The sequence below is a fragment of the Takifugu rubripes genome, chromosome 18, assembly GCF_901000725.2.
Source record: "Takifugu rubripes chromosome 18, fTakRub1.2, whole genome shotgun sequence".
In the NCBI taxonomy this organism is placed as follows: domain Eukaryota; kingdom Metazoa; phylum Chordata; class Actinopteri; order Tetraodontiformes; family Tetraodontidae; genus Takifugu; species Takifugu rubripes.
In genome coordinates, this window is record NC_042302.1 from 7,200,000 (window position 1) to 7,227,812 (window position 27,813).

The 27,813-nt window shown below is 49.6% G+C and overlaps 1 protein-coding gene across 11 annotated transcripts; it reads right to left on the reverse strand.

Annotated features, from left to right (window-relative positions):
- Positions 1-384: 384 nt before the first annotated feature.
- nrcama (neuronal cell adhesion molecule a) lies at positions 385-27,727 on the reverse strand. 11 transcript variants are annotated; one of them, XM_029825565.1, is made up of 32 exons: positions 27,478-27,725; positions 17,045-17,094; positions 12,573-12,753; positions 12,196-12,213; positions 11,775-11,880; positions 11,130-11,323; positions 10,908-11,030; positions 10,669-10,839; positions 9,834-9,945; positions 9,569-9,753; positions 9,347-9,478; positions 9,117-9,260; positions 8,928-9,039; positions 8,673-8,839; positions 8,449-8,596; positions 8,254-8,378; positions 8,110-8,139; positions 7,734-7,835; positions 7,446-7,643; positions 7,300-7,370; positions 6,965-7,190; positions 6,755-6,870; positions 6,473-6,680; positions 6,204-6,323; positions 5,933-6,109; positions 5,786-5,818; positions 5,085-5,150; positions 4,687-4,809; positions 4,430-4,585; positions 3,981-4,112; positions 3,835-3,913; positions 385-2,473 (listed from the first exon to the last, which is right to left on the reverse strand). In XM_029825565.1, exons 3-32 carry the CDS (start codon positions 12,664-12,666, stop codon positions 2,239-2,241), a joined length of 3,903 nt encoding a protein of 1,300 aa, XP_029681425.1. In that variant the 5' UTR covers positions 12,667-12,753; positions 17,045-17,094; positions 27,478-27,725; the 3' UTR covers positions 385-2,238. The 11 variants fall into 11 exon arrangements, with proteins under 11 accessions (XP_029681425.1, XP_029681427.1, XP_029681428.1 ...); XM_029825572.1 differs by lacking the exon at positions 385-2,473 and adding an exon at positions 3,370-3,400 and having other exon boundaries at positions 27,478-27,727; XM_029825567.1 differs by lacking the exon at positions 12,196-12,213 and having other exon boundaries at positions 27,478-27,726.
- Positions 27,728-27,813: the final 86 nt, after the last annotated feature.

The window sequence follows — 27,813 nt, forward strand, 5'->3', positions numbered from 1 at the left end:
TGTTATGAAGTAGATGTGATTGAAACGATACATGCTGATTGAATTAAACAGGTATGGGTGTCACGAGAGCTCAGTCACAAGTTAAATAATCTCCTTTAATACCTGGTGGGATCAAACACTTGAGCTAACAAATCCACCTGACAAAGTCCAAAGAAATAATTATGTAAAATAAAAGTTCATTTCACAGCAAAAAACGATAAATAATCCCAACTCGAGCGACGCTAATTCACGCTGCAGCGGGGCTGAGTCGACTCCACTGGCCTCTACGCTCCATTTATCCGAGTCCTTATTTACAAAATGCAACAAAAATATCTACACGTGGAAAGCTGACGCACGGCGAAACCTAAAAACTTGATGCAAGTTAAGATGTGGAAATGTTCTTGAAAAGAAAAAAAAAAGCAGTTCGGTTTGAGTCTACTTCTGCACAGGTGTGAGGATTCTAGACGTTCGTCGAAGGGGGAACAAAGCAAAAGCTATATAACGCACGCGCGTCGACACGGTAGCATGCATGTGCTACATACTTTAACGCGCTCATGCACCCCAACATTCAAGCCTCCTTCACTTCCAGGAGTGCAAAACTGACGACGTACATGAGTGTAAATGCCTAAACCACGGTCACCGGTGTGCTTTACCATGTGCAGTGAGGCGAGCAAAACGTATATCTTTAATTCACGTAGAGACTCCACATTCAGTATTCCGTCCAAACCCTTTCAAGTCTCACTCAGTTCGCGGCCTCTCCTGCCACGGTTTGACTTTCTCCTCCGTGGATGAAGAATGAAATTTGCGTCTTCTTTTCATATTTTAGCATCCGTCTCGTCTCCTCGGTCACGCTGCTGATAATCACCGAGCGTCTGATTGTCTGTAAGACCACATCATCCCGGCGCTCTTGAGGGTGCTGACGTAAAGGAGCTCAGATTGGACGCCACGCCACCATCCGTGGCCTCATCGTTCGCGATCCGAGAAGGATGTGGCAGCATTTACAGTTGCTTTACGTGAACACGCCTGGAGGACGGCGGCTGCTCTTCCCGCGAGCCGCTAGCATCCTCTGCAACTACAGGTCACGATCAACTCGTAGCAAGACCTGCGAGGTGATTACTTGCTGTCTTGACAATCAAATTTTCAAAAAATTAGGGCTGTTTCTTGTGAATGTGACGTTTTCCTGCACAATTCCGACAATCGGCGTGATGAAGATGGATGCTACGCGATGGATCCAAGTTCCCGTTTGCTAAAAAAGGCACTAGAAACCATGCAGCAAGTCTCTCACATGTCGACCCCAAATATGCTAACCCTCAGCAGCCTTTCCTGCCAGCATAACCTGCAACAAACAGAGGAAGTGGCTCTGACAATACTCGGAATAAATGCTCGGACAGTGGCGCACGATTCAAACTGGAAGCACTCGACAACGACGCTGGATCGGTCACGTCACCGCGTGTAACCGCTGTTAGGGGCAACGCAACGCGTGGAGAAAAGAAAGCAAGCGTGGCTGTTGTGAACGCAGTGTGGGAATTCAGGCTGGCTGGTACAGGTGATGTCGTGGTCCCAGACCTCCCAGTATAGCTTACCTTTAGTCTAATACATATATACAAACAGCATCCTTCAACGAAGCACGTCCTACCTAGCTTCTACTTTGAGTTGCATCCGCGGAGACGCTGCCGTCACGGTTTCCTATGTGCCGCCCATCTGACCTCTGTAAGGACCAGGATGACCAAATGCGTCCGCTTCGGTTCAGTCCATGCAGGTGCTCGTGAGTGCGGTTCGATGCATATTTACCTGCCTGTGAGCATGTGGTGGAATGGTAAAATATATATTTACGTTTAGTTTGTGGACAGAAATCCAATGGCACTAACACGCCTGGCCACGCCTGGGCTCAGGACGCCTCTCTGGTACATTCCTCCCGCTCAGCTACGTCTCTTCCTCCCTCCGCGTACGAGGGGTCGCGTCCCTCGTTTCGCGCCGCAACGCTCGTGAAGGAGGGTGGGGGGTTGGGGGGTAGGGGGGGGGCCGGTCAAGGCCACACTGACGTGGCGGTCAGAGGTCACAGTGTGACAGGGGCTGGTGAGTGTGGAGATGAGGGCGTTATCGGCGATGTCCGACGGGTCGCCGTGGTAAAGGTAAGGTGGCCGCTGTGACCGTCGCCTTGGCAACTGCCAAGACAGAGGCCAGGCCCCTGTCGTCACATTTGCCAAGGTGACGAGGCTCGACCGCAGCGAGGGTTACGGCCAGGCACCCGCGCCTGCGTTAGACGAATGAGTTCATGGCGTTGACGGGCGACGGCGCCTCCGAGCTTTCGTTGCCTTCGTGCGTGTCCCTCTCTTTCTTGCCGCTGTACTGGCCGATGAAGGAGCCGTCTTCGTTGAACTGTCCGTCCCCGCCCTCCCCGTAGTCCACCAGGCTGTCGTCGCTCTCGTCGCGGCGGACCGTCCCGTTTGACGGCGTCCGACTCCCCTTGAGCGGCTTGTGGTCCTCCATGTCACTATAGATGATAGAGAAAACACGGAGTTATTGGGGAAACGATTCTGGTGAAGTCGGTTAGCCACAGTGGTCATAAACCTTGAGAACAGGCTAATCATTAGCATATTATCAGCTTTGTGCCTTTTCCACTGCACAAATGCCACATGATTGGCGAGAGAACTCCCTAAAAGTGAGGCTAAGAGATCTCTACTACCCTCTAGTGGTAGGCTGCAGTCAAGGAATAAGCCCCACCTCCAATAGTGATGCCTCAGATGCCCCTTTTATGATCAGTAATAGTTATCATTGATTGTCAATGTCGATGGTTTCTTTGTGCGCCTCTATCCTGGGGTTCATTAGCCTCACTTTTACCGCGGTTGGTCGGCGGTTAAGCATCAACTGTCTTTAATTATGTCATTAAAACAGATTTCTGTGGTCTGCAAATGCAGATCAGGGCAGAATTCTTTTGTTTTTACACGCCGCAGCTCTTGTACAGTGGAACAGCTCAGCCACAGCTACAGCATGAAGGTGTTAGCGGTGCGTTTAGCCTGCTCAGGTTTGGGGTTGTGACCACCGTTTGGGGGAAGCTCTGTATATGCATGCTGTACAATTCACTTCCACATTTCCATACTTCATTTAAATTAGCCTTTATGGCAGAGGTGTCCATGCGATGGTCAAAAATGCACCTTTTAATCCTCAAGATAAAAGCTGTTACGTCCTCAGCAAGAGAAAAAACATCCTGTGCTAACAAGAACTTCCGCTTTCATACACCGCATCTCAAAGTTCAAGCTGAATGCATTATTTGAAAAAAATTACATATTGTGCACTACTGGCACTATCCTATAATAATAATAATATCATTTTGGAGTGTGCACGCATGGCAGAATCACTTCATTTCCATTGTGCATGCTTTTCATCAGAAAACTACATCTCATCTTACCTCTCCATAGACCTAATCCCACCAAATAACAATAATATGATAAATTAAAGAGAAAAAAAATGGAAGGACACATCAAAAGTAAGTCACAAACCACAACAACTGCCTTTAAAAAGTTCAGTGTTTCTAAAACCATCATTAGATGAGCAACTTTGCTATACTTTTGAGGACCGTTAACATAGAGATGACCTAGTTAGAGATTAGGCTACTGGTTATGATGGGGTTTTTTTGGTCTAAAGCTGGTTGATTAGACTCATGTGTTGATTAAAATGGTCGGGTTGGGACTAAACATAAGAAGACGCAGAGCTTTGCCTTGCCTCTGTGGAGCGTTTGGTAATGAAGTCTGACTCTGGAGGCTGCTGGAAGGTTCTATGTGCAAACAGTCATGTCAGAAAAGACCGAATCAGCTCCTTTAGATGTGTGGCGTGCCTACTCGAAATATCTCTCACCTGTACTCTCCAAATGTCCCATCGTCCTCCTTCATGGGCTGGATCTCGGGGTCCTGGTGAGCATCTTCTTTTTCTTTCACTGCGGAAGTCACAGAAGTTAGACTCCACCCACCCACGAGATGCTGTGGCGGTAACCTGTGCCTCACCTGGATATTTGCCACCTTTGTTCCTCTTGATGAAGCACACTATCAGGAGGACTAAGATGAGGAGAGCGATGGCGCACATCAGGCCGATAAACCACCCCTGAGTGGCGATGTCCACCTGACGGCTGGGCACAGCTGGAGACGGAGCAGACGGGGCAAAGTGTGAGCAAGGTGCTGAAAAACTAGGTGGAATGTGTTCGACCTCGCATGCAGCAACTCGGAGAAGGATGGCGGAAGGACTGAAATGTTAAAAATGGATTAAAAATGGACGACAACAGCAACAGAGATGGATCTCCCGGAAGTGCTCATTTTAATCAGCATGCGTTAATGCTAACAAGCTAACTGCTACATGTTCTGTGGTGTCAAAAAATAGGTGGGGACGGAGAAATTAAAGACCAGACAAAAAAAGGGGGGGCGAGAATGACCATCTATGCTGAGGCATGCCACCTCACCTGGCACTGCCACCAGAACTTCATCTGTGCTGTGGACAGTCGGGTCATTCGGGTCTCTAGCGACCACACGGACTTTATAGGAAGTCCCCGGCTTTAACCCTTTAATCATGTGCCAGTGTGAACCATTAACCAACTCCTTTTTCCAGTCCTCTTTACCTAGAGTTGGTGTAAGAGGTGGAGAAGAAAGATCTGGATTTTAATGATGGATTCAGGTGCGCTACGGGCAAATGTTCAGGTCATGTGAAGGCAGCGCTTACTGTTTTCTACAATATATTCCACATATACATTCTTATGGTGTCCAAAGTAATCCCAGCTGATCACTGCGCCCTCCTCGGACACAGACGTGTTAACTGTGCCAAAAGCGGGGCCTACAGGTGGCGCTGTTCATGCACAAGGAAGAGAAAGACAGAGAAAAGATGTGACGTCACACTCTGAAATACATACTGAGACAAACTCTCTGTGCCCAGCTTATGAATCCTTTATTTTAGGATTGGTTTGGATATGATTTTGATATTTAACATGAGCATAGAAGTAAGTAGGAATCAGTAAATCAAGGCTGTTAAATAAATCAATGCATCTAATCAGCCAGGAGGGGCACTGTTTTAAAAAAAATGTGCTGATTATCAGGGTGGTAGAGAAGGGACAGTGCAAGTACCCTTGTGAGACAGGGGAGGCGGAGATTGAGTGATGGGAGAGGTTGGAAGTAGGGGCTCTGTGGGGCCTGAAAGAAGACGAAGACGTGTGAGACAACAGAAAAGACAGATAAAAAAAAACAGCAGGTCTGGCTTCCCAGAGGAAGCTCCATCCGACATTAAGGCCCCGCTTACAAGAGAACGACCTGCAGGAAACGGTGTCGTTTTCCTGGTCTTGAGAGTATCACATACAGAGGAAAGCGTTTCCAAAACGTCTGCTGAACCCACAAACGTGGAAAGAAAACGCTGTAGTTTCCACAGCGGGCCACAAGGGGGCAGTGTGTTTTGCGTGATGCTAAAAACAGTGAATTTGCCGTTTTACCAAATTCCCGTTCTCCTGTAAACAAGGCCCAAAACTCTCAGCCCAGTCAGAGTCTAAGTAGCTTAAGGCAAATAATTGCCCTAAGGCAGATATGAAAACATTCCCAAGCATCATGCACTCGGTGATAAATGAAAGCGGGGGTTATTTGAAGCCTGATGGTTACGCTGCTGCTACCGTTCCTACAGAGCAGAAGCCTGTCCACGGGTAGTGATTCAGACATGCTAACTTGGCGACATGCAGGGGTCTTTAAACTAAAAGTACTGTGTTAACTTGGTTTTTACACTTTTTTTAAAAATTATTTCTAATGGGTATCATGCAGAAACCCGCGATTTCATGTGTTACCTTTGCCCGTCACTACGGGGGGCTGAGTTTGAACTTTATGAGGGGGGGGGAAGAGAGAGACAGGAGGCGTGAGCCGTTGCTAATATCTAAACTGGTCACTCCTTTATTGTTGGACTGGAATGTAAATGACATAAATAAGTGGCTTACTTGTTTCCATGACTGTGAAGGCCTCCTCCGTGGTGAAAGGGCCCGAGCCCTTGATTGTCTTGGCGCTTAAGTAAAACTTGTAGAGCGTGCTGGAGTTCAGATTGTGCAAGGTGAAGGTGGTCTCGTTGGCCAGGAAGGTCCTGATCTTGGGAGGCTCCAGCTCGTGGGTGCTGTTCACTGAAGAGAAAGAGCAGTGGTGGGAAAACTCTTCAGCGCAGAAGCATTGTCTGATACTGCAACAGATAGCAGGTTAGATAGCTAACCAGCCCACCTGGTTGGTATTTCAGTGTGTATCCAAGAAGGCGCCCGTTGCGCTGTAAAGGTGGGCCCAATTCCAGAGTGAGGGAGTCCAAACTGCGGTTTATGGTGTTCAGAAAAGGAGGCCCTGGAACTGGGAAGCAGCATCACAAATCCAGTCAAGAGAGCGCCACATTTTGGAGGTAATTGGTGGGTTCTTTGTTTGCTACTGTAGATGCTGAATTGCAATCGTTTTTGCTAATCTCTTCGAACCAAACCGCGGCGGCTCTTGTTAGTACCCACCTCCTTCAGGAGTCTCAAATCTGCTGCTTTGACTTGGAGGGCCTTCTCCTTTATTATTAAAGACCCTGATGGAGAGGTTGTAGACGCTGTAGGGCTGGAGGCCCGGGAGCCGTCCCTCGCTGCGGTTCCCACTGAACGTCAGGACCTGCTCCTGCGGCTCCTCCTCCGGTTCGGTTTCGTGGAGGCCGCGCTGGCGGCGGTAGTAAACCTAAACGAAGCAACACGCGGTTGGACACAGAGCGGAGACTCCAACATGCGGCTAGCGCTGCTATCGAAGCGGACCTTGTATCCCTGAAGTTTCCCACGGACAGAGGACCGGGGGACGGGCTCCCAGTGCACCTCTGCAAAGGTGCTGTTGGGAACCTTGACCTGGACGCCCTTGGGAGCAGACAGCGGCACTGCAACACAGCAGTCAGGAAAAAGGCTGCTTCAAGGATCCTTAACTGAGCTCGGGTTACTATGGGAACAGGCTTTAATGATAAGTTTGCTCACGGTCTTCTCCAGAATACCCAATCACCGTTTCAGGCTCCGGGCCACTGCCGTAATCGTTGATGGCCTGAACCCTGATCTCATAGGACACGTATGTGGGAGTTCCAGACACAACGAACTGGGAAACATTGGCCACGTTCTTTGTGGACCAGTCCCCACCCGCATTCAGCTGTCGCCACTGGACTCTGTACTCCAGACCGGGCCCGTTGGACTGAAAACCTGTCAGCGGCTGAGCAGAGGAACAGAAAAGACGGAAGCATTTGGGCTCAATGCTGTTAACAGCCTTTAGTTGATAATCAAATAAAACACTTGCAGGGGTCTTTAAACCCTAAACCTACTGTCCAGGAGATCACTAAGTTGCCCGGTCCTGTTCCAATTCCTTTAACATCTGCAGGATTTTCATCGGGAGCTAAGAAACAAAAGGATAAACCAGTCATATTTTTGCAGGTTTTGATAGGATTTCGCTTGATTTCTGGACGCTGACCGGCAGGGTTGGTCCTGTATTGGTTGGAGGGTTGGCTGGGCTTGCTGTATCCAAGGCGATTCATGGCCAGGACCCTGAAGGAGTAGTACACGTGGGGGGACAGGCTGAGCTGCACCGTGGTGGAGGTGCCGTCCACCTCTGTCAGGTTGGTCCAAACCCCCGGCTGGTGGAGCAGATCCTCATACTGGATCAGGAACTCTGGAGAAAAGTTTTTTGTAAAAGGAAGAAAATTCCAGGAGCCACATCTAATATTTTATGGAAAATTGAAGCTTTGGAATATTTTCATACTCTGCGTGGGGCTGTTGTGTTCATCTCCAGGGATCCAGGTGAGCCGCACTCCCCTCTCCGTCTGGTCGGTCATCTCCAGGTCAGTCGGTGGGTCAGGTCTCTCTGTCAACACAACAGTTAGGTCCAAGAATAAAGAGAAAGATACTTGCAGGTGTAAATCAATGTCGTGGTAGCCAAAAAAAAGCTGAATGAGACGAACACGTGAGCGAGAAATGTGGAAACGTAACAAAAACGTTGTCCATGCAAACCCCATAGCAAGGGTAAAAGGTGGGATGGGTGGTCAATCAGTATGAGATACACATCAGCTGCAAACAGCATTTTCTTTGTGAACAGACCACAGGAAGACTGTAAAATTCCATTTACGGACACTGTTTACCGTAGACAATAGCTGGAGTGGGCGTGGCCTCTGAGAGCGCAGGAAGTGCAAAAAGAGTGTTGAGGTTAGTGGCACTTATTTGAGGCAAGGAGGTGATAGAGCTCATTAAGGAAGCAGGAGAAGGTTCCTGACCCGTGAACCTACCTACGACAGTCAGCACGGCGCTGGCCGAGTCGTGGTCCAGGGTGGTGTTCATGACGCAGGTGTAGGTGCCCTTATCTCGATCCGTCACGTCCACGATGGTCAGAGTGTCGGCATCCACCACAAACCTGAAAGCACCGCAGCGTTAGAAGCGTGGCCCGCGTTTTCCGTTGGACGTCCGCCCGGTTCTCCCGCTACCTCTCGTCGTCGGGCAGCTCGCCGCTGTCCTTGAGCCAGGTCATGGTGGGGATGAGGGTCGGGTCGTGTTTGACCGTACACTCGAACGCGGCTCTCATTCCTCTCTGGACCACCTTGTACTCTGGCTGCTTTAGGATACGAGTGGGTTCTGAAACGCCCAGAAAGGCCCATGTTGTTACAAGCGTATCGTGGTCATGTGACTTTGCGATTACAGCCGCACCGACCTTTAACCTCCAGGAAGACGTGGTTCTCCTTGATGCCCAGGTTGTTGGTGGCGATGCAGGTGTACTTCCCGCTGTTGAGCGGCTGGGCCACGTGGATCTCCAGCGTGCCGTTTTCATGAATCACATAAGGGTCACCGTCCTTAATGCTGGTTTGAATGTCTTTGAACCTTTGTGGGCGTCAGAAAAATGTTATGCTAATCATGTTGTGCTAAAAATGCTAATCTCATTCTCGCCACGGCCAAAGCTTGTGTTTACCACGTGATGACTGGGATTGGAGAGCCAAAGGACGCACAGTGAAGCAGCGCGGGGTTGTTGGTGATGACCTGGTACACTCGGTTGGGTGGTGTGAGAATCCTCGGCGCTTCCGCTACCATGAAATAGCCCGACAACGCTTTAATACACAGGCATGCATCAGAGGATTCGAGCGGTTCTGGTTCAGCTCACCGAGCACGTTGACGAAAGCATTCGCCATCAGGTACCCAAACTCGTTAGAGGCGTTACACTGGTAGACGGCGCTGGACCCGGACTGCACGCTGCTGAGGGTCACGGTGTCGCCATCCACCTTCCGCCGGAGGTCTTCAGGCGCGTCTAGTGCAGAAAGACCACGGCGGCCAAGTTGTTTCGAAGGAAGCCAGGAGCAGGGTGCGAAACGGTCTCGGAGCCACTTTACTCACTTTCTATGGAGACGCCGTTGACAAACCAGGTAATCTTCGGTTTGGGCTCGCCGCCGACTCGGCACATCAGGACGCCGGTCTCATTGGGGGCGAGGATCAGGTTCCTCGGAGCGCTGATCCAGAATGGAGCCGCTGTGGGTGGAAGACCGTGCGAGAGGATGAAAGGTGGAATGTGCAGGGTTCTGCTGTCGCCCACAGCCGGGCGCCACTGTGGCTGCCTACCTTTGACGGTGACTTTAATGATGTGGTGTGTGGAGCCCAGCCTGTTTGTGGCCGTGCAGCGGTAGTCTCCAGCGTCGGCTTCCACCACATCGGATATCTTGAGTGTTTTCTGGAAGGTCTGGAAGGATACTCTCCCACTGGGTAGCTCTCCTCCGTCCTTCTGCCAGGAGATATCTGGAGTCGGCCTGAAATCCAAACGGAACTGTTGATTTTCGTGCCGTTTCAGCCGCTTTCCTCTTGTTTTGAAAGCTGGGCGCTGACTTACAAGCCCTCAGCAATGCACTCCAACTCCAGAGTTTCCCCTCTGAGGACCATTTTGGTGCTGGTGGATCCCATCGGATACATGAACCCGGGCTGATGGTCCCCCTCTGGGTTGTCTGAGGACAGAAGCACACGACGACATCAGAAACAAAAAAACCTGGGGAAGGAGTGAAGTGTCATGAAGTGATGAAGCAAATGGAGGGAAAAAAAGGGAAGAGAATTCCAACACAGATGAGTGATGCCTCGGAATCAGTGAGAAATGCCCCTGAGAGATGTGGCCGCTGGTCTGTTTCTATGGCAACACGGAGGTTCCTGGTCAGAAGCAACCCCCTCCAGGCTCACAAGCGAAAGATCCTAATGACATTCAGTATTTCCTTGTGGTTCCATCATTGAAAATACACTCAGATGATTGTTTGGACTTGAAAGCATCATATTGACGCTCCAAAGGAAGTTTGCTTGTTTTCCATAAATGACTTAAAATGACAGAGAGCCGCGGGCGACAATGCAACGAATGACTGGGGCCAGGTGAAAGGTGCACGTTGGATAAGGGTAGGCCGGGGAGTCAAAAGAAAGAAGGGCTGGGTTCACACTGACGGAGCGGAGCAGGGATCAACCAGCAGCACTCACCACGAGAGAAATCAGTGATATTGTACAAAGCAGCCACAGTCTCATTCACTGTTTCCACTGGAACACAACAGAAAGTCAGAAGCATGCACAACTGGGGGGGCAAGCAGACCACGCTTTATTCCCTAACCCCCTCAAAGGCATCATCCATCACAAAACCACCTTTGAAAGGAGGAAAGTGTCCGCCGGCGCCACGCGCCAGCGCCTTGACTTACTGTCCAGCACGTTGAGCGAGATGGGCTGCTTCTGCTGGATGGTTTGTGTGTGAGGGAAGCGAGCGTAGCAGATGTAGTCGGGCCTGCTGTCTTCAGGAAGGACATTGGAGAAGTACAGGTCTCCGTTCAGAGCCTGGGACACCCGTTTGTCCAGCGGGAGCCTATGGAAGTCTGACGAAGGCAGAGGATTCTGGGGTTATTCTGGCACCTGAGTGTGCAAATATCTGCTAATAACTCACTGTTATCCATCCAGAAGATGACAGGAGGGGGGAGACCTGCAGGAGGTCGGCACTGCAACACCAGCGAGACCCCCTTCTGCACCACAACGGCTTCATTTCTCTCCTTTGACCACAAGGGGGACCCTGTGAGTCACAGAATTGACAAAGAAAGGCGCAGCATGAGTCCACTCGTGCATCGTGTCTGCATTTTAGATCCATTTTTTGAGTTCCAGGTGGTCCTACTTGACTGCCTGATGACAATTTTGTTGGAGAGGGCGGTGCCGTGGTCGTTGTGGGCTGTGCACTGGTACGTCCCCTCGTAAGCCTCGGCCTTTTCTCCGCTGATGTCAATGACCAGAGTTCCTGAACCGGGCTTCATCAGGACTTTGGAGTCCTTCTCAACGTCAAAGTGGGTCCCATTTCTTGTCCAAGAAAAGCTAGGGTGAGACAGCAAAATTAAAAACCCCGCAGTCATCCTCCTTATGTGTAACAACTGGAACTCGCTCGCAAGAGAATCTTTGAATTTGACCCGTGCGATGCTGGTGGCCTGTCTGATCCGTGTCTAAATCACTTGGCAGGTCTTGGCAGGTCTCCAAGACAACAGTTGCTATGGTGATTTATACTTTCACCATGCTCCTGATTAATTACGCCAGCAGAACCACGCCTATTTTCACACAAAACCTGTAACCAAAGTGTACTTAATTAAAAACTAGCGTGTGATTAGCCTAATAGCACCATTATAATCACAATCTCAAGAAAAGCTAATTGTATAATAGCTTTATTGAACAACTTTAATGTCTGGAGTTCTTGCAGGTGCATCCTAATGATGCACATCCAGGCCAGGTAAGCAGTGTTGGCGCAGCAGCCTCAGCAGAACCAGGGTCTCACCTTGGATGAGGTTTCCCTTTGGCGTCACAGTGGATGACGATGTTCTCACGTGGATCAAAGATGTAATCCTTCGGGGACTGCAGCGTTATAGTCGGCGGCTGCGGCACTGGAGACACAGGAACAGGCGCAGAGTTCAGAGAACCGCGGAGGGATTTCAGCCTTAGAGAACGAAGGGGATGTGAGCGGCATGCAGCAAGCACTGACGATCGAGTGGAGCAACATCCACAGCTGCGAGGGAAAACCCACAACTGTGACTTTGCAGAAGCGGACGACAACTTACCGCCGCCCTGTTTTAAAAAGGCACGACAACATTTGGCACAACAAAAGCATGCACTGCTAGCTTGGCTACAACACACAGTTCCAAACTCAAAACTGAGATTTCAGAGGGAAAACTGCAAATCACAGAGTCGTGGCAACTTACATCCTTCCAGTACTTTAGCTTTTTGTCCAGGGTGAGAGGCCGTACCATAGCGATAGAATAGTGAGGAAAGGTGTTAGCGTTTGTGAGGAGTAAGGCTCATGTTCAGGTTAAACTCTTACAGTACTGCCTGTGCTTTTTTGAGAATTTCATCTAAAGAGGCAGGCGAAATCAATGCGAGAAAGGCAGTTGATGAACAGAATCAGAAAGTAGAAGAGAAAATCATGCTGAACCATACAAAGTCTAAAATCAGAGCTCCGTCATCCGGAGCAGGAAGGTCTGAAATGTTCCGTTACAGTAGGAAAATGTCAAATTTCTACAGAATATGAAGCGCTCTGATCCGCATTTTAATTTAGTGGAATGTAAAAGAGATTGCTCACGATCAAGCGGAACCTCCAGCGCTGAGGCCAGATGACTCAAGAGCGTCAGTAGCACAACGCTGAAGCCTGGCGCCCACTTCCTGCCCCCGTCCATGCTTCGCTGCAGCAAGATGGCCTTTGCTAATCCAAGTTCCTCGACGCGTTGGGGGTGGTCGGTGGCGCGAAAGAGTCTGGATCCACTCTAAGAAGAGGCAGAGTGAGGACAGATGACATCATAGGTGCCTTTTTTTATCATTTGGTCAAAGCACACATGACAATCCTCAGACAGTGTTTATCTATAAAGATGACCAATATGTGCACAGACTATTTAGGCTGAACCTCAATGGAAAGTTTACGTTGCTCTCACAGTTCAACACCGAAAGAGCGAGTGAGTCAATGAGGACTGGAGCTGGCGGCAGGAGGAGGCGCAAACGTCCAAACAAACTTGATTTCAGCCTCAACCTCAAACAACGAGAGCGTAATCACACCAGGGCACTTTTGTTTTCCACAACCGGTCGCCAAGGCTCCATCAAGATCTGGATTCTACGTGTGCGCTCACCCCGCACGAGTGTAGTCAGCTGGAAAAGCCGCGGCCTGTTGCAGCTCCACGCCGCTGGAGAGGAAGCCCGTTCGGGAATAACCGTACGCAGAAAGTGGCGCGTCAGATTTTATCCAGCTGAGTTGGGCAGCGTGTGAGAGCTAATTCGGCCCAGGGACACGGATAATTCCGCGGACACGTCCTGTTGGATATCACTCTCGCTAGTTAATCTTGAGGAAGAGGCAGCAGAGTGGGAGAAAAGTGGGGGAGCCCAACAAAACGCCGTTAAATACAGGCCGGCCTTCTAATCCTGTTACGAATTAGGCCTTTCTGAATTATGCTCATCGAGTAATCCAGATTAATTGTAATTATTCTGCCATCCTCGCAACCAAAAACCCACAGGCACGCACGACCTAAACTGCTTAGAATATTAAATCCGCTAGCTTGCGCGATCATGCTGCATGAACTTGACCTTTGGCCTTTTCCGTGTGGAGGCAGCGCTGGTGCTCAGTGCGGGGATGCGGCACGTGGCAAAGGACATTCCTCCTGGGGCGGGATTATTACTCACCGGCGCACAATTACACACGATGAATCATTTACAGGCGCTTGCCTGCTCACAGGCCACAGATGAAAAAGGGATGACGAAGAGGACGCTGCGAGGGGTTTGGTCAGCAAGACAGGACATCTCTTATCATGCTCTTCCCGCTCTTCCCTGACTCAGGGGTCATTCCCACCCACAGGCCAAACCAGATTTTTCCATCTCAAGCACTCCATCACTGTCTCTTCCTTTCACTTCCTGTCCTCCGTCCTGTACCTTTCTGAGCAGTCCCATGGGGTTCTTTTGAAGAGACTTGTCTTCTACCAGGTTACAAGAAGAGGCCAAATAGGCTTACCCAGCCTACTCGAGTCATTAGGTTGTGGGAAGGGAAAAGAACAAGCTTTCAACATTTTGCATTGGTAAATAAGGCCAAGTTAAACAACTCAGAATGGTGTTCGGGCGGCTGACAGGAGCCCCACAGGCCTTCCTGCCTCTCAGTTTTCACGCCCTGAAGCAAAAATCAATGTTGGTCACTCCACAGCCTTCAGTCACACACAAACAGCCACGACAGCCTGACTGGGCAGATGAGGGCGGAAGCAAACTGGAATGGGGGGTGAGAGCGCTGTCATCCGCAGTCACATCAGACCCCAGTCATGGAGGTATTTATAAGACTCTGGAGCCTGAATGGACTCCAGCCGTCCTGAAACCTGCACATAAACCCACAGATGGATGTTTTCGGAAGTTAAGCCGAGCGTTTGTCCCGCTGGGTCGAGCAAACCCCGAACTGGGGCTTCTTTCCCGTAACCAGGTCAGTAGAATATGAGCTCTGAGCTGCGAGAGGTCCCACAAACGTGCAGCGAAGAGCTGCAGCATAAATCTGAAGCCGCTGTCTCCCTGTCACTTCAGCGCTGTTATTTGAGACAGCGGACGGAAACGCATTCAAAACTTCCCCGACACTGAAGCCTGGAGAGAGGTCAAGCCCGCAGATAGACTTTCAATGTCTGGAAAAAGAGCTTAGAACCTAAGGGAGTCGTGTAGAAATCAAACGCTAGCAAATTTGGCAAGCTAGCTGTTAGCTCAACTTCAAACTCAAACCCAGGCGGCATTAGCTTGTTCAAACAGCTAACCGCTAACCGCTAAATCGAGTGAATTGAATGAAATGCTACAATACAGTTGATTTCAAAAGAAAAATGAGATGCTATTCCAGGGTTTGAATGTGAACAATGCCAATAGTTGAGCCTACTTGGACCATCTAGAAACCATTCCTACTCTCACTCAGGCTCTTCTGCGCACAACTGATCCTTTGTGTTGGAGATAATAGCAAGATACTGTTACTGTTTGCCTCGAGGGTAAGAAGAAACAGAGGTGAGGTGTTGAGTGACAGTGTTCCCGAGTGAGAGAATGTGAGGTGATTATACCGGTTGTATTTGAACATTCAAACCGTTTCTGGATTCCTTTCAACACCGCGAAAAGTCACCGACACGCCTGAAACATGACTTGCGAGTCCCCGCGGCGTGTGTGAGCGTAAACCACCGCAAGAGAGCTTCCAGGTGGCCGTGCCAGCGCTGGAAGCTGAAGCGGGAGAACCTATGACTGTTTGACTTTAAAGAGATTTAACTGCTGACATAGACGGCCGCTGGCTCGTGCACACACTCGTGCACGAGGATCTTTGGCTCAGCGAACACCACTTCCTGTTCCGTGCATTAGACAAAAAGGCAGAATTAGCGGCCTCTTTGTGTCCGGTAAACCCAGAACAGGATCAGGCACAGCCGCCTAATCAGTGCACGTTGACACAGACGCAGTGCATGGATCAGTTCTCAGAGGCTTTGTGATGTGCTGATGGTCAGCATGCCCCCCCCCCGGGGCCCACTCGCATCCCAGACTAGACGCTATCACATCCGCACCTCTCCGGCACCCCACTGGAGCCATTTTACTTTACGTGCTGTTTACCAAGGGGATACTGCTGAAATGGCAGAGGGCTGGGGTGTGTGCGTGTGTGTGTGTGTGTGGGGGGGGGGGGGGCACAAGGTGACACCTCTCGCAGCCTGAAGAGAGGAGCTACACAGGAAACAGGAAGTATGATCATCAAGCATGTAAAATTCCAAAACCCGTCGAGTTCAGCGTCAACCATTTATATTTGGTTAATTCGGCAGCGTTTGCCAGGTAAACAGCTGTTTTTGTTTCCTGGGGGAGGGGCAAGGTGAAGTGTGGGTTCTGTGGGATGTGCTCCCACGTGTTCGTGCACACGTGCGCGGCCTGACTGGGGACATCTCATCACAGGATGTGGCGATTCGGCCTGAGCAGAAGGTCGCGCCTGCCTGCACGTGTAGGTGGTTTCCGCAGATGACGTTATGTTTAATTAACAGCTGAGATATGGCCATTTATTTATTGCACCCCCCCAATAAATAAATAAATAAACAAAGCAGCTGGGGAGATTAACCGAATCTACTCTGCGAGTGTTTATTTCACCAGCAGGGCGAGACTCAATGAAGCAGCTGTGGCGCCATTCCAGGAGGTATTGATGAGCTGATAGACGCACGTGGCCTTGGTGGGTGACACTGTGCACGAGGCGTCTTTATAGATCCGGTAAATGTCTGGGTTATTCCACAGTTCACAGCCGAGCTTCTCCCGCTGTCGCCGGGCTTTTCACCGCCGAGGGTATTTAGACGACGGACTGTCTGACATCAAGGGGAACCGAGGCTGGCCCAGAACATGTCGTGAGCGGCAGGACGGGGGGGGAGAGGTGGGGGATGGGAGATGCTGACAGCGCCACAGCAGCGCAACAAGCCGGCGTTTTCTCCTCCACCCATCTGTTCGTCGGGATTATTCATTTAAAGAGGGACGGAGGAGGCGGAGGAGAGGGGAACCTGCGGGCCGTTATCACACACGACAACTGATCCCGTCCCCATAAACTGCTGCGATGGTGGCGACTCGCGGCGGAAGTTAGCGACGAGGGGCGAAGCCGATAGCGACGGTGGTGCTGTTACACAATACGCTGGGAATTTGCTCCCTATTGCGAAGAGGCTTTAGGACGAATTCTACTGGCACATTATCTGATTATTAAGGCCAGAGGCGACTGTGTTTTATTCAAATAATGCAGATTCTGCATTTGCTTTTTTATTCAAACTGAAAAATCAAGTCCAAGACCTTCAGTGTCTTAAAAAATCGGAATATTTTCACAGTTCTGTCAGAACCTTTGACCATTTGATTGTTGGCCCAAGGCCTCTGCGAAACAGGAAATTGTTTTTTCCTAAACACAAGCCTCCAACTTTACAATCAATCCCGCTCCATGCTAGTCACAGCTAGCCAGAGATGCTAAAAGCTGCCAGCAAAGAGCTCAGAGTCGGAGGTCGAGGAAAGACGCTGGTTAACACGAGCCGGCAACATGAACTCCAGTGCACAAGTTCACAGACTCACCTGAGAAATTCAATCTCAGCCACTGGTCGTCATCAGAAGGGGATTCGAACCTGCGACAAAAAGGACAATGTTTAAAATCCTTCCTCGGATATCAGATTTTAGGTTGTTAACGACTGTATGGTGTATTTAATCCCCAATGTCAACACTCAGGTTGATGAACCACTGCCATCCAGTCTCATGTGCACCATGATTACACGCTTGCTTCCTCCCAGGGGGCGGGGGGCGGGGTGGGGGGGACCCAGTAATTGAGTGTCTTGTTGAACACAAAGCCTCCAATCAATAACCAAAACAACGTGGGTGACTTTTATGACTCCGGCCCCAAGCAAGAAAAGACAATAGTACCCATAAACCCCCCACGCCACCTCCTTCGCTCCATGACCATGAATGAATTATCTTAATCTCCAGAGACCCCCCTCCATTCATCTCATATTAGAAAAATAAATGGAGCCACCTCAGAAGGTGGGATGATGTGAGTGTCCATTAATGAGCCCAGGTCCATTAATGAGCCCAGGTCAAGGTGTTTGAATGCATCACACATGGAAAAACACGAGGAAGAGGAGGTCTTTGAAGGCAGCAGGGTTCGGAAGAGCGCCACCTAGCTGACGACGAACCCCAGGCTGGGACCAATTACATAAGAGACAGAAAAGAATGAAGGCTAAACAGAGTTTGACGGAAGATTTAAACCACAACGGAGAAAATGTCCAGGCTGAACAGGAAGAAAACGAGGCGCTCGCCCCCGACAAGACTACTGTGAGGAAGATGAGATGAGAGCGGCGTGCACATGGAAAAAATAAAAACTGGGAATCATGGCAATGCATTATTAATGGAGAACTCTAAAAGAGCTTCAACATCAGAGTGCTGGAGAAAGAGGGAAGCAGAATCAGAGTGGAGGAAGAGAGGAAGAAAGGAGAGGCAGCAGGAGGGGGGTGGGGGGCTAACCATTAGCACATTAGCACGGTGAGAAAGAAGATCATGTGACAACAAAGAATCCTGTCAGGAGTCAATCTTCATTTTTGGGTTTCTTCGCTGTGAACGCCTACGGTGGCCGACTCCCACGACTCCAGAGGAGGAAAAAAATAGATTCGGTGTCAGCAGAGCACAAGAGTGTGTTTGTTTGTTTGTTTGTCTGTTTGTCACGACTGGAAGCGGCTGAAGGGCATTTGATGAGACTTCAAACAGAAACAACGTGACCGCGAACGTCAAAATCAGGCTGATCTCCTCTTCAATTAGCCAGACCACTTTATGGATCCGCCGGGAGGTCTGGCTAAATGATGTGTGTGTGTGTGTGGGGGGGGGGGGGGGGGGGGGGTCTGCAGACTGTGATACAATAACTGACCCTCAGGCGTGAATATAAATGTGTGCCAGACACACACAAGCTGGCCATTTTTCGAGGATGTATTGAAACGTCGATGCATTATTTTGAATGGAAATATGTCATTCTATCTTGCTTTACATGCACATTTGTTTAAGGTGCTGTAAACTCATCACGGAATGTTCAACGGTGACGGGTTCTCGACCGCTTTTGCAGACGTCTGTTCGCGATTGAGCAACATTGAAACAGTCAGCGGGTGTTTGCCGAAGCTAAAGTGGCGCCGGAGATTCCCTGAACGAGGTCCGACTCGCCGCTCTTTTGGAAAAGCCTTGAATTGCGGTGTCCTTGGAGATGGCCTGCGCAAACAGCCGAGGAACCCGAGAGGAACGCTGCTTTAGAGAGGTCTGGGATGTCAGGAGCAGCAGCTGAACGCATTTTCAATGGTGCTTTTTTAGCTTAAACAAGGTGACGACGTTCAGCCTTCTGAAGACCACCCATGGAAGCAGCAGCACCTGGATCAGCGAATAGCTGAGGAGCGCTTAATTGTTGTGTGTTGATGGAGAGACACCATCTGTGTGTGACAAGATTTTGATGTTGGCCTTCAGGGTTATTTATTACTCCCCCCCGGCTGGAGAAATGAATGGAAGTCAATGTAAAGGCCCCACAAAGGTGGTGTGTGTGCACTCGTGTGTGTGTGTGTGTGTGTGTTCCATGTTTATGCACACGCAGCCGCATAAAAATGACTAATGACCTCATTATGAAGGTGGTCACCATTTGTTGTCCATTTTAATAATATACATTTAATCTATGGATGCAATAGATTCCGAATACATTAAAATGTCAGCAAATCTATAAAAAATAAAACAATAAGTTAAATGTAGAGCATATAACCAATGAGGTGTGCATGGTTACACTGTAAAAGCTGAGCAGAGCGTATTATTAACGGTTTATATTCGATGCTAGTGAGCCAGGAAAACGGCTGCTTGTTCCCTTTCCTGGTCATGGTTCTGGCCCAGTACAACCAGTAAGGATCAAAATAGCGCGGTAGTTTATGAGGTGAGACGAGACTGAAAAATGCCACAAGCCCACGTCAGGATGACATTTACAGCCGCTTTTGAAGTTTCTCCTGAAGAGTTCAAACATTTTCTGTTTAATACCTGCGTGTGTTTGCTAACGTTTGGTAACCATGGCTTTAGCAAGATGTTTGAATTCGAGCATCGTCCCAGACTGAGCACATTCCAGCCCATCCAGGGGGGGGGGGGGTTAATCACAAAGATTTACTGCCTCTGGGCGATGTGACCATCGCCGTGGTTCCGTTTTAATTGAGTCACCAAAAACAAGTCACACATGCCCAGAGGTTTCCAGAGGAAACAGAGGATCAAGCTGAAGGGCCAGTGCCGCTGTGCCGATGCTGTGCTGAGCTTTGTGCGGCTGCAGAGCAGCATGTTGTAAAATGGGCCCAGGGATGAGAGCTCTCGGGGGCTTGGAACCAATCATCAAGCTCGTTTTGTAGCACCAACAGAGGGAGGAAGGGGAGAATTATGGGTGAGATCCTGAAAACGGCTACTTTAGCGACATGATCGGCCCCCGGATCTGTCCTGGGTGGAGTGGAAAACCACACTTGGCACAAAGACGGACTAAAACATCACCACGGAAGGAGACCGAGAGGAGAGCGATGGGAAAGTGGAAATGAGAGGCTGGCGAACAAAGGGAACGCAAACAGACCAACGGGACGCCTGAGATGTCCAATATTGACCCCACATCTTCAGGCTGACACAAGGAACGTCAACTAATGAGGCCTCCAGGGGGGGGGGGGGGGGGGGGGGGGGGGGGGGGGGGGTTCCTTGGTGTTCTCATGCAGTTTAGACCTCTGATTTGGGGGGATTCTCTGACAGATTAGCGCCAAGCTAACGGCAGCGAGTGAAGACAGCTCTGATATTGGGTTTATTCTGAGCCAGAGTCCAGGTCGCTGAGGTCTCACTGCATCGGCACCACCAGTAAAAAAAACCAGGAGTGATGTTTAAGGCTTCTGATGTTGTTCCTGCCTCTCTCCTGGTGATTGCTGGGATAGACTCCAGCTCCCCTCCCGGGTCCCTGAGAGGGGATAAACAGGAAACAGCAGCACACGTGCGCTCGATCTGTATTAGTCTGCTTCTGTGCACATTTGGGAACGAGACAATGTGACTAATTACGCCGCGCTCAGCAGTTCCACTGGAGCCAAGTCTCAATTTGACTGGTGTGACTTGACATCAGTCATCCACTCCTGCACAAGGACTCCAGGCTGCAAGCGGAGCTCTAAACAGCAGCATTACACACAAGCCAGAGCTCTCATGCACGCTCATGTGTTGTGGTTTTTAGCATTTTTAAGGGGAATATTTGTTTCCTTTTCTCTGAGTCAAATAACACTTGCTTGGCTCATTGCAGCCCTCCTGGCTTTGCCAATGCTAACAAAAGAAGCCCTAAAACACAAAAGCCACGTGCAAATTTCCCGGACGCCATCAGGAATCACGTGACATCCCGGTGGCAAAAGTCTAAGAGCTCGGTTTGAATTATTTGGATGGTGTCACGGTTCAGTAATGCGGCGATGTTGTTGCTTCCTTTCTGCGGCGAGCGGGAGCACCGTAGCATGAGTGTGACGCACAAGAAGCTCTATGTTGCAATTGGTAAAAGGGATTCGCACGTGGCCGCGGACTTGCAAATTTGGTTCCAACCTTAGCTCAGATTTTAATTAACAAATGGCAGATTGAGCTGCAGTCAGACAAACCCGAGGAGTCCCATGCTAATATCATTAGCGTGTTGGAAGTTAAAAAACGCCCGGGTTGCTAATGGACGACACCATAAACCACAATCCAGCGAGTAAAGCGGGTCAGATGACGTCTTCCCCGTCCAGAAACCGTCTGTCTGAGCAGGTGAAGACCAGTTCTCACACCTGAAACTCTCCGCGTTCCACAAATGACTCTGCCGACACCTCGTCTGTTCTTCAGATTCCTGTGAGAGACGTTGATTGACAGGAAGTCCGCCAAATGATCTTGACTGTTCTGCTTCGGTGTCAGTGTTGCTTTAAGCATCGAGCAACCAAACCTAACAGGACCTGCCCAAAACCAAATAAAAAACAACATTGTATCTGTTTAATTTGCTTAGTTAGATACACACACCGCAAACATTGAAGCTTGGGTCAATTAGCAGTGGTACACACTTTGATGCATCTATTCCGCAAGATTATTAGCTAATAGAGGCGAACAAGACAACAATCTCCAACAAAATCATAGAAATGAGTTTGCTGCTTAAGTCGCCCTGGCTAAAAGCCTCTAGACTTTATTTTGGCATTAATTAGCGTGTGATGAGTGGCTCGATGACACCGTGATTGTCATAATCAGGACAGAGGCTCGCCATTCAAATATTCCCCACAAACAGCCTCTCCGTCTCCGTCAAGGCTTCCAACCGCTCTGCACAGATGACGGACGATTCCATCAGAAACAATCACAAATGCCATATTCAGAAATGATCGTTGATGTTTTGAAACAGACGCAGATGATGAATGAACCCCTTCCTGATGAAAAGTGCCCACCGGCTCCGTGCTGCACCGAACAAAACAGCCGACATTGGCACTTTGCTATCGCTCCATCTGTTGTCGCCTTTCACTGCTGGCCCCGTTGGCCGGTGGCGCGGACCTCATTGAAGGCCAGACAGCATGAATCCGGCTATAGAGGAGAGGCTCCAGCTCTCTATTCAGAGGCCCCAGTCAGCAGTTTGAGGCTCTAAAAACAGATGCTATCTGCGCTAATGAGAATAGCCTGCAGCAGGGTTTACACTGGGACAAGCTACTTCTGCTAAAGGTTAATTAGCTATTATCTGGCCATTTATGTGTGATGTTTACACTTTAAAACATATGCATATTATTGAGCTGTGCCCAGGAAACCCAGGAAGAACTCTGAACAAAATGATCCTCTGACAATAGGGATTTGGGCTCAACAAGATCAAGTGAAGGAACCCGCTCCGCTCCGTCCAGCCTGTTCTGCTAGGCTAATGACGGAAGGATGCCAATAACGAAAGAGGGGCTCCTGTTTTCAGCAACACTGATGGCCTCTGGGTCCCCAGGCCTAATCTCTGGATCAATAATGTGGGTGTCAATGCAAGCCCTTATAGATCCGTGACACTAGATTGGCCTTACCAATCACGGGTCCAATGTGGGAAAAGAGATTTACTTCAAGAATACAGAACAGTGAAAGCAGAGGGAAATCAACAAGGGAGGGATCTGAGTCCAAGGCCGCTTCCTCCTCCCGTTTCCCTGACAGAACAAGGACGACGCGTCCCCAGTCAGCTCAAATTTGACCGTGATGAATGACGACTGCGAGCGCAAGTGACACAAGAGAAGAACCAGTCAATAATTCATCCTGCTTATAGTATTTTGTGGCCCGGCTTCGGAATACCGCCGCAGTGGTGCGCCCTTCAGAATCCCAAAAATGCTGCTTAGAGAGAATTCTTGAGTCAATAATCCGGAAAACTTTGCTCTCAGTGTCCTGGTTCTGTCTGCACACCCGGTTCAAAACACTCCGAAAAGAAATGGCAGGCCACAGGCTAGTGAACCACCGTGGGAAGCACATGTGATCCCTGATTTAGCAGAGTAGCTCTTTTTATGAGTAATGGGCCTTTGTGGTATGAGTAACTGGCAGGTAAGGTATATCACATATCTCTGACGGATGACTGGCTTGAACGCAATACAAAGGATACAATGATGCGTCTCACACATGCCGGCGTTCAGGTCTTTGCAGGTGTTTAGAAAAGAGAAGGGTTTCAAATGGTGAACGCCGTTAGCTGGTAGCATTTGCACCAGCGCGACCGGCTCTAGAGAGCACGCAGGAAAAGGGTTGAGCAAACAGTCCGGCACCACATGTAACCTCAATTTTAATAAAAATGCAGATGAGCAAAAATACAGCGAGCACGTAGCCGTCCCGCTCGACGAAAACAACCAGCTCAGCTGTTTTTCACCAGAGCCAGAGAGCAGAGAGCAGAAAGAGGGTGGGGTGCTATCAGCCAGGCGGAACGCCATTGACTTTGGGATCCAAAATCATCAGATGACACTGAGCAAGAACAAACAGAAACCAAGTTATTGTTTTGGTGAGTGAATCCTGGTTAAAGGTGATAAACATGACCAAAAACAAACAAAAAGAAAGCATGACTTAAAGCTGACTTCCAACAGCACCTTTCACCCCAGGTGCCAACCCAAGTGCCGTTGGCGTTGGCACAACTTTCCAGTTTCCTAATTCGCCTTTGGGGGAGTAATTACCAACATCCTGCAAAAGCTGCCCGAACCTGTGGAGAAGCAAAGCGGATGTGGTTTCACCTCTTTGGGAATGGCTCCAACCAGCATGGAGTGATCCAAGGTTGGGTGGAAAAGGGTGGCAACAGTCAACATCCCCGAGCTGTTGTGTCTACTGCAGTCCCCCCCCCCCCCCCAGGGGTGTAAATTCCCCACACGTATAACCTGGAACACTGCACCTTAGGTCCAGCTTCTCTCCTCAAATCCATTTTGGGATCCACGCCCAGCAGATTTGTTTTACTGCATTTAAAACATGATTAGACAATGTGTCACGGATGGTGTAGGTGTGGTTACTAGTAGGAGCTGCTGTGTTTGGTGTGGCATAATCACACGTACACACACACACACACACAGACAAAGATGCTGAACCATGGCTGACACATTCCCTCATACCTGAATAAACATGTCTAAAGCTTGTGGGTTCACCTCTGTCAGGTCACGCCGGAGCTTTAGGACCAGCTGGATCGTTTGGCATGATAAGAGGCGCTCCTTAATGGCGTCCTCCGCCTAAATCCCTGCTAATTATTTTAATGTGGGGACAAAGATTCACGGGTAATATTATTTTTAAGCCTACTGTACTCCAAATTAATCTCCTGCCACTGGGATTTCAAGCATTAAAGGGGCTCTATTGAGACTCCAGAGGTTTACAATGTGTATTTTCCTGGCAAATTCCTCAGATTTCCCATCAAATCCAGATTATAATGACTTGCTCGTGCTGTTTAAGCATGACTTAATGACATGATTAGATCTGACGCCCCGCATGACACAGCAACAGCACTGAATCAAAGATAATTACCAGCATTAGGGTGAAAAATAGTCAGTCTAACCTACATGCTGCCACGTTTAAGTCAGCGAGCGATAACTACTACCAGTCTGGCAAGTCCTTCGCTCTCGCCCACTCGCCCATCTGTTGCTGCCCCGATCCACGCAGACACCTCTTCTGTGGCCTCCGGGCAGACTTTACTCATCATGGCGCTCATGATGGAAATGAAAGCGGAATGATTGACCTTTCTCCTTCGACATGCAAGTGTTTCGGTGCATGCGCGAGGGCGCTCGTGTGTGGAGCGCAGCCACGTCTTCCCTCATTAAGCTCCGGTCTCTTGACTTGCAAGAGGAACAGCTGGAGATCACAGCAGCACATCGTTGCCCCTCCCTTTGTCTTCAAAGCTATTTTTACAGGTTTTAATCCTAAATCCTCCTTTCTGTGTGTCTTTCTGACGATACTAACGAGAGCACCTACTCAGAACACGCCCATTTTTGGGCTTGTCCACACTTGAGTAATTAGTAATTACTGTTATCAGGAATGTGATTTTCTGGACTGATTCATTTTTCACACCTCAAAAACTTAACAGATCACTGATGTCATAATAAAGACCTGGTACTTCAAAACAGCTCTGAAATCACTGTTTACACTTGGATTAGTGACAAAATGAGCAATGCTGGAGACACTTCTAAACCATGGAGCACGTCCAGCATATTTTTAGCAACATTCTACATTTCTAGTACTATTCTGGCAGTTAGCGTTCCTCCATATGGCCGAGCAGCGTCGGGCTACAATACCTTTCTAGTCTCCTCCACCTCCTCCCAGAGGTGCTGCTACAACCTCAAAAACACCCCTTGACAACATGATGGCTAGCGCTATTGTAGCTTTATGCTACATGGCTCTTTGCAGCCTAGTAGGACAAAAAAAGCCTCCTCCTCCCAGAAAGGAAGCAGCTACCTAAACATGCTGAACCTGAGCCAAGAGAGCAGGGCGATTCCAGGTTAGGCCTCACAACCACCACTGCCATGGGTAAAAATACCGTGCAACGATGACCATTGTTTTACAATGTTATTTAAAGCTTTATCTTGGTATTGTGGCGCAGCCTGAAGAGCTGCAGCCCATCGCTCTGAAGAGACACGGTTGGAAAATGCACTCATAAAGATGTTTTCCCACACTCTTTCACTATCACCAGAGGTGAAGCAAACCTATACAGTCACTTCTAAACCCAAATGATATGCTAAATGTCAATATATGCGCATTGATAACTTGGTCATATCAAAGCAATGGTGGCGTGTTTGTTGTTCCAGGTTTGAACAAATGAAAATAAATTATTTTCTTTTTTGGAGATTGTCCAAAGGAACGTCTATTCTTTTGGTCAATAGAGCCATTGCATATGGTTTAGACTGCAGGTCTGTTATTGCAGCCACGGTTTTCATCATCTATATCATCCACCCATTTAAAAACAACATTTATGGCACCATCACTCCAGGCGACAGGACGCGGGATGAGCCGGCGTTCACGTCCCGCTATGGGCCGCCTGCGTCTAATGGGCCGTCGACAAATGTGAGAGCGGCCGTCCGAGCGTGCGTGTGTCGGCCGTGCGCTGTGCGCCGTCACGTCCGGTGATGGATCTCGGGATGGAGGACACACGCACGCCCTCAGTATGACGTGCAAAGTAATAGGTCGGATAAATGAAATGGAGAAACGGCGAGCCACCTTGCTGGGGAGGCTGCGAACACGCGCACCGGTCACATCAATCAATCAATCAATCTTTATTTATATAGCGTCTTTTACAATCAAAATTGTTTCAAGGCGCTTTCCAGAATCCCAGGGCCTAACCCCAGACAAGCAACAGTGGCAAGGAAAAACTCCCCTTTAACAGGAAGAAACCTTGTGCAGGACCAGGCTCATGTAGGGGACCCTCCTGCTGATGGGGGGGCTGGAGGAGGAGAGGAGAGGAGAGGAGAGGAGAGGAGAGGAGAGGAGAGGAGAGGCACATCGGGGTTTGATTGCCAGGAGGAGGGGACATAAAAAAAAAGTTCTTGGAAGATTAAAAATAGACATCAGAAGGAGCTTCTGGTCTCTGCGTGGCTGCATGAAGGGATGCAGGAGGAGATGCTGCTGATATGTTTCAGTTGCTGCAGCCTCGGTGGGTCCGTCCGGTCTAATGTGTTACAGAAGGCTGGACTTCTGAGCCCCGCACGCGGAGGAATGCATGAAAGATGGTGAACTGTCTGCAGTAATTACCCAGCAGCAGATTCTGCCTCTACCCACAGTTCAATGCCTGGGAGCTGCACAGCATCTGGGAACGAACACAATGGCATGCAGCAGGAGCGGGAGCGAAACCAGCAGCCTGTTTCTCTGTGATCCACCCTGAGCAACAGGGCAACGCTTCCTTTACACGCCGGAAACGGAGGCTTTTAATCAAATCGATGGTTTAAATTAAGGACCTCAATTCACTGAAAATAGACCCGATTCATCCCATCCCCGAGCATTGAATCGATGCTCGGGGATGGGGGGGAGTCAGTTAAAGAGTGTTATCATGGTGCTCCAGTTTGAATAGAAAGCCTCGCAGTGTATTTTGCATTGGGGGCCTCATCTGTCAGCATCTCTGCCAGACATCAAATAATCCTGTCGGCGCTCTGCGGCCTGCGTGTGCGCACCGGCCGGCAGCAACAATGACGCGCGCACACCGCGAATCTGCTGCTGCTGCTGCATCCAACGCTGAGGCAGCCATTCAAACGGCCGATCCACACACTGCTTTTACCCTCCCTCCCTTCCTCCCTCCCTCCCCAGGATGCGGTCGGCTGCAGAGGTCCGTGTCTGATGATCCGCAGAATCCAGATATAAATTCAAAAAACAACGAGCGGACGACGCAGCGCGTCCGATGCGGCTCCGCGTTCGAGGTTCACACCTTGGCCATCTGAAAAACCCCAGCGACCTCTCACACGCACTGCACCATCGTGTCGGCGGGGAGGACAACAGGGTGGGAAAAGCGAGCTTCAAAGGAAAGAAAGGAGAGGAACGCTCCAACTCACCGTCTGCTGCGATTGTGGCTCCTGCTTGTTCCAGCGCGCCGCCAATGAGATGTGATGCTGGAGGAGAAACGATGCGTGTGCGTGCGGTGTGTGTGTGTGTGTGAGAGAGAGAGAGAGAGAGCAAGAAGGAGAGTGGCCAGCCTGTGTCTGTGCGCCCTCCCCTCCTCTCCACTGCTGCAGTCGCAAAGATGTGGTCCACACGGATCCTCGGATCTCCTCCACCAGCAGATCCCCGTTGCTGTCAAAACCCAGCGGCTGCGAAGATCGTCTACGTATAATGACGATGAGCTACTCCGCAGCGAAACCAGAGTGACTCCACAACGCGTTGTGGGTGTT

What these genes read in the sequence shown, in the direction of transcription:
- nrcama (XM_029825566.1), bottom strand. Translation starts at nt 12,666, where the DNA reads ATGGACGGGGGCAGGAAGTGGGCGCCAGGCTTCAGCGTTGTGCTACTG. An exon ending in CCAATCCCAGTCATCACGTG is followed by an intron (nt 8,840 to 8,927) that starts GTAAACACAAGC and finishes ACGCCCACAAAG; the next exon opens with GTTCAAAGACATTCAAACCA. An exon ending in ACTTAGTGATCTCCTGGACA is followed by an intron (nt 7,191 to 7,299) that starts GTAGGTTTAGGG and finishes TCCTCTGCTCAG; the next exon opens with CCGCTGACAGGTTTTCAGTC.